This window comes from Urtica dioica, chromosome 4 (assembly GCF_054948205.1).
Source record: "Urtica dioica subsp. dioica isolate 48M chromosome 4, U.dioica_male_clone48M_v1_H2, whole genome shotgun sequence".
Lineage (NCBI taxonomy): Eukaryota > Viridiplantae > Streptophyta > Magnoliopsida > Rosales > Urticaceae > Urtica > Urtica dioica.
The window spans coordinates 12,817,959-12,823,392 of record NC_142759.1 but is presented as its reverse complement, the minus strand read 5'-3'; the positions used below and the strand labels follow the sequence as shown (position 1 = coordinate 12,823,392).

Genomic DNA, 5,434 nt, shown 5'->3' with positions numbered 1-5,434 from the left:
TGCTTCAGTGTGTTTTGGTATGCCACACATGGTACGTACCACCACATTAACAATGTTGTTATTTACGTATGAGATTTGTTTTAAAATGGGCTAATCAAGGCACTTTACATTATTGGCTACAGTAGTCAATAGAATACAATATCATAATTGAAAAATATCTACAGTTATTATTATTATTTTTTTTTTTTTGCCAGTAGTCTCAAAAAGGCGAATAAATATTGGGAAAATACTGTAAGCAAAATGAAAACCACCAAGTATACATAAATATCGAATACTTATATAACTAATGGCCCCAGAGGGACATCTACGACAATCTTTTTCTTAAAATTGTCTAATCATTTGGTTTTAACACGTGGTCTTAACTAAGAAATAATATCATCATGATTCATGAGGCATAATGATTTTCTATTCACTTTATCATTAATTTATAGATGATAAAGCTACCTGGTGACTTAATTAATAAGTCCCTTATTCTTCTTTCCCTATTCTCCTCTCTCTATACATAAAAAGCATACAAGTATCTCATAGCTGAAACAAAAAGCTTCATTATGCAATTCTTTCCAACCAAAAAGAAAAAAAAAGTAAGGAAAAGAAATAAAAGAGAATATATATATATATAAATAGAGAGAGAGAGAGAGAGAGAGAGAGAGAGAGAGAGAGAGAGAGAGAGAGAGATTTCTTCCTCTTCCAAAACAAAATTAAGGCCTGATTTTTATTTTTATTTTCCACTTATGCTGATAATATATATGATGATTACGAACATTAATTCGTGATTAGAAATGAACTTTATACAAACATTACCGTGATAATTGATCATGACCGTTTTCATATTAAATAGTGTATATATATATATATATATATATTGAACAATTTATTAATCGCTTAAATCATAGTTCTTACGAATCTTCATGAATCATGTGTAAAGCATCCCTGTCATTGTCTCATGTCATATAATTAAATCTAAGATCAACATGATGGGTAGAACCAATTGAGATTTGGCCAAATAAAAAAGACTCTCTCTTTCTATATATGTAGAGGCACTAGTTTCTAATACGGGTCATGTAGATGTGTATGTATGTACGAGTAGATGTAAATGAATTAGTACTTTCGCTATAAATATTTGTATTTTGTAGTCCTTTTTTATCGAATATTTTGTAGTCCTTTTTATTACTGTACTAGTTGTTTTAATTTGACAAATTGACCCTTAAAGAGAGAAAATATCAAGAGTATCCCTCATGTTAAATCGAAATGCGAGATTTATCCCATCTATTTCTAGAAATATCAGACATATCCTTTCAGTTTAATATAAATGACATATATCTCCCCTAAAAAAATGTTATATTACAAAAATCACCATTTTCGTTTATTTTTTACAAAAAAATAATTTGAACTCCTCAAAATACATTTAATAGAATAAATATTTATTTACTATTTTATTAAAAAAATCAAAATCTCTCTTTATAAAAAAAAACCTTAACTTTTTATAAAGAAATTTTTTAATTTAATTTTTCTGTATATAGAATAGAAGATAAAAAATTATTTCATTAAAGGTATTTAGGGGAGTTCAAATTTTTTTTTTTTATAAAAAATAAACGAAAAATGATGATATTTGTAATATAACATTTTTTTTATAGGAAATGTATATGTCATTTATATTAAACTGGAGGATATGTCTGATATTTCTAGAAATAGAAGAGATAAATCTCGTATTTCGATTAAACACAAGATATTTCCTCTTATTTATTTTATTGACACCGTAATTCCATGAACTTCATAAAAGTGGACTCTCATGGTCCTTTTGCTTAACTTCCGTCAACATATATGTATGTATATGTATGTATGTATATATATATATATATATATATATATATATATTATATTATATTTATTATTGAAAACTTATGAATTCCAGTCCCAAGTACCTTATTACCAAATTTAAACCAAATAATTAAAACATACTATTACCGAACGTGATGATGATTCAAGTACGTACTTACAGTATAAATTGTTGTAAGGAACTATGCAGTAAATTTCTGAATAGTTGTAAGTTCCAAACTCTACTGTTACTCATTAATATGTCTTTTATATTTCTTTCATCACTTGTTTGGGCTGAGAATGGTTCACCATCATTCGTATAAAGACGTGTTTTCTGATTGTCAATGCTCACTCAATTATTAGACAAAACACTTGTGTCCAGCGAATAAATTTCTCGGACCAGTGTCTCTTTTATTCTTAAAAAGTTGGGAAAACAATTTTGTCTTCCTTTGGAATCTCAGGGCAAAAAGCTAAATAAATTGTGTAGTAATTATTGAAATGAGATAGTCTCATATTAATTGTGCATGAATGGACATGTGTTAATTATATATCAGTTTCTCTACTTGATAATTTTGAGTTGGAATTTAAAACTAACTAATTATGATGGCCAAATTGAAAATCTCGTAGATAATGATACGGTGAGGTCACTAATCACTAGGGTGGGTCCAGTAAAAGGCATCACCAATTTTTTTTTATTTTTTTTTAAATCTTTTTTAGAGACTGTTTAAATTTTTTTTTTTTTTTTTTTTTTTATGTGATGACAATAACATCCACAGACCTGATTTTCTATTTAACTCTAAACACATGCTATTATCATGTAAATTGTCTCCCTAGTTTTGTTTTGGTGTCCTATACTCCAAAAACATTTATTAAGGAAGCACGTTATATTCTTTTGCTTAATCATAGACAATATAGTATATGAGCAAGAAAAATAAAATTTCCCCACTATATATGATTGCATTGATTCACCCCTTATCTTTCGGGATATAGCAAAAGAACAAGATATGGAAACTAAACGAATTGTGTTGACATATCTTATATTCTTTTATTTTTATATGTTCATTCAATTGCAACATGATTGAGAATAACAGATTAAGAAGTAAAGGGGTCTAAATCAAGTGGTAGATGGATTACTTTTACTTAGAGTCAAATTTACCAATCTAGAGTTATAATTAAAGAACCATAATACATGATCTAGAATAGAAGCACCGAGAGGGAGAGACATTTTTTAGAGGAAAGGAATAAAATAAAATAAAATAAAATAAAATAAAATAAAATAAAAACTGATGGCCGGCGTCATCATGACCAACAGTATATTTCCTTTGTTTAATTTTATTATTATTTTTAATATTCGATCGTAATAGCATAATACATAAGGCATACACGGTCTCGAAGTACTTTTTAATGAACAAATATATTCAAGAGAGCTTAGTACGTTTATGTTATGATCAACAAATCCAAGAAACTGAACAAAAACGACAGAAACTATGAACCAAAACAAAGCTTTTCTCTTTGTACTAAGAAAAAAAAGAAAAAGTAATGATAATTATGGAGACCCTTTTCATCTACAGCGACCAATACCGGAAAATCGCAGTACATTTGCAATATACAACAACCGGTCATCTTTTTCTTTTTCTTCTTTCAGACCAGAATTATTATTATTATCATTATCATTATTATATATATGACAACACAATTTAGTTTAATACATGTATATATATTGTTCACTAGAGAGCTAGGTAGCTAGCTATATATATATATATAATTACTCGAACAAGAATGGGTCTTCCAACAACCGGAAACCGGACTCATCATCATCAACTCCATCACCACCGAAAAAATGCCACGTGGCGGAGGGATCAGGAGGAGAGTAGTAGCAGAGCTCAACATCACCGCCGACGAAAAGGTCAGGCAAGTCGAAGAACAACGTTTCCTCGTAAGCATCGCCGGACGACGAATCGGAAGAAGAAGAAGAAGAGTTATTGGGAGAGCTCACAGCAGATTGACGATCGTGATCATCGCCGCTGCTGACTGGGCCTTGTCGGTGGGTCCCACCGGCGGCGGCGGCGGCTTGGGCGGCGGCGGCCTGAATGTCTTTCGGGGCGGTGGAGAGCGGCGTGGGGAGATCGGCGGCGAGGTGAGGGAAGTTGAGAATCGCCGATGGGCCTTTGATGGCCAGAGCCGCCACGTCGTGGGCCCGAGCCGCCATCTGGGCCGTCGGATATGTCCCGAGCCATATTCGAGATTTCTTCCTCGGCTCTCTTATCTCCGACACCCATTTTCCCCAGCTCCTCATCCTCACCCCTCTAAACGCCGTGCCGTTTTCTTGTAATTTCTGAACATCCTCGTCGCTGCTGCTTATACTACTATTGCTACTACTATTACTACTATTATTGCTAGTGCTTGTAGCAGTGTTGTCGTTCCTTTGCCGTTTTCTTTGGCCGCTTGATGATGATGTGGCGGTGGTGGTGATAATGGGGTTTGCTTGAGAGTCACTACTTTTCTGATCAGTGTTGGTTTCCTTTTCCATGGTTGGTGTGTGTGTGTGTGTAGACTGTTTTATTTTTCTTTAGTTAGTAACTTCTAGAGATGGCTAAGTAAGCTAAGACAAAGGGTGTGGTGTGTGAGTGTGTGTATATATATGATACATGTGGTTGGCTTTTAATATTTTAAGAAAATTGAGTGTATTGATTAAGAAAGTAAAAAAAAAAAATAAAAAAAAAATCTATGAAAATTAAATTAAGGAAAAGGAAAAGAAAGAGAGAGGGAATATATTGCATAAAGAAAGCGATGGGGTCCAACGGCGATTAGCTATAGGAAGACTACATACAGTTCAGCAATGCTGTTTCCATGTGGGATTTGAATAATGCATGCTTTCAAGACGACCATCCTTTTACACATACAAATAAAATAAAATAAATAAAATCTTCTTTTTCTTTCTTAATCTCAAAATACATAATTCATTATTTCACTTCCTCTCATTTACTCCTATAAACATTCATTATACGTAGGTTTTTACTCTTAAACATAATTACTCTTTGGAGTTCATATTTTCCATCCAACTTTATGAATATATATTTATTTTCCGAAAAATATAGTCTTTATTTTTAACGGACATAAGGTCGTCGTACGTAATGTTTCACATCAACTCACATAACGTAGTAAATGTGGAAAACTGTTACTGTATTAGTACGTAGGACATGTTTTTATATAGCACATAAATAACGTACGTTCAAACAACCATGAGATTCACATGATAATTCTAAGTAGAGCCTACCCAAGTTAACGTTTTCCAGTGCGGGTCCACATCGTATTTTTTTAACCCCCCATAATCAAAATTGGCAAGCTTAATTTTTTAAATTAACGTGATTTTGAATTTATAAAATAATTTTGTTCAATTTGTACTTATAATAAAATTTATCAAGTATATTGCAATAGCATACTTGGTGTATCACGCTCAACTCGGCCCCAACTGCGTCTCTTCCACCTACTATGGTCTGCTATAAAAGGCCTCAAGTCATCATAAAATTATATATTATAAATATTTATATTTATAATGTGAGCATATATATATATATATATATATATATATATATATATATATATATACATAACACTC

The 5,434-nt window shown here is 31.6% G+C and overlaps 1 protein-coding gene across 1 annotated transcript; it reads right to left on the bottom strand.

Moving 5' to 3' along the window:
- Positions 1-3,314: 3,314 nt before the first annotated feature.
- LOC149400549 (Integrase-type DNA-binding superfamily protein) lies at positions 3,315-4,466 on the bottom strand. The gene has a single exon (XM_089612092.1). The coding sequence runs from the start codon at positions 4,343-4,345 to the stop codon at positions 3,581-3,583; it is 765 nt and encodes a 254-aa protein (XP_089468218.1). The 5' UTR covers positions 4,346-4,466; the 3' UTR covers positions 3,315-3,580.
- Positions 4,467-5,434: the final 968 nt, after the last annotated feature.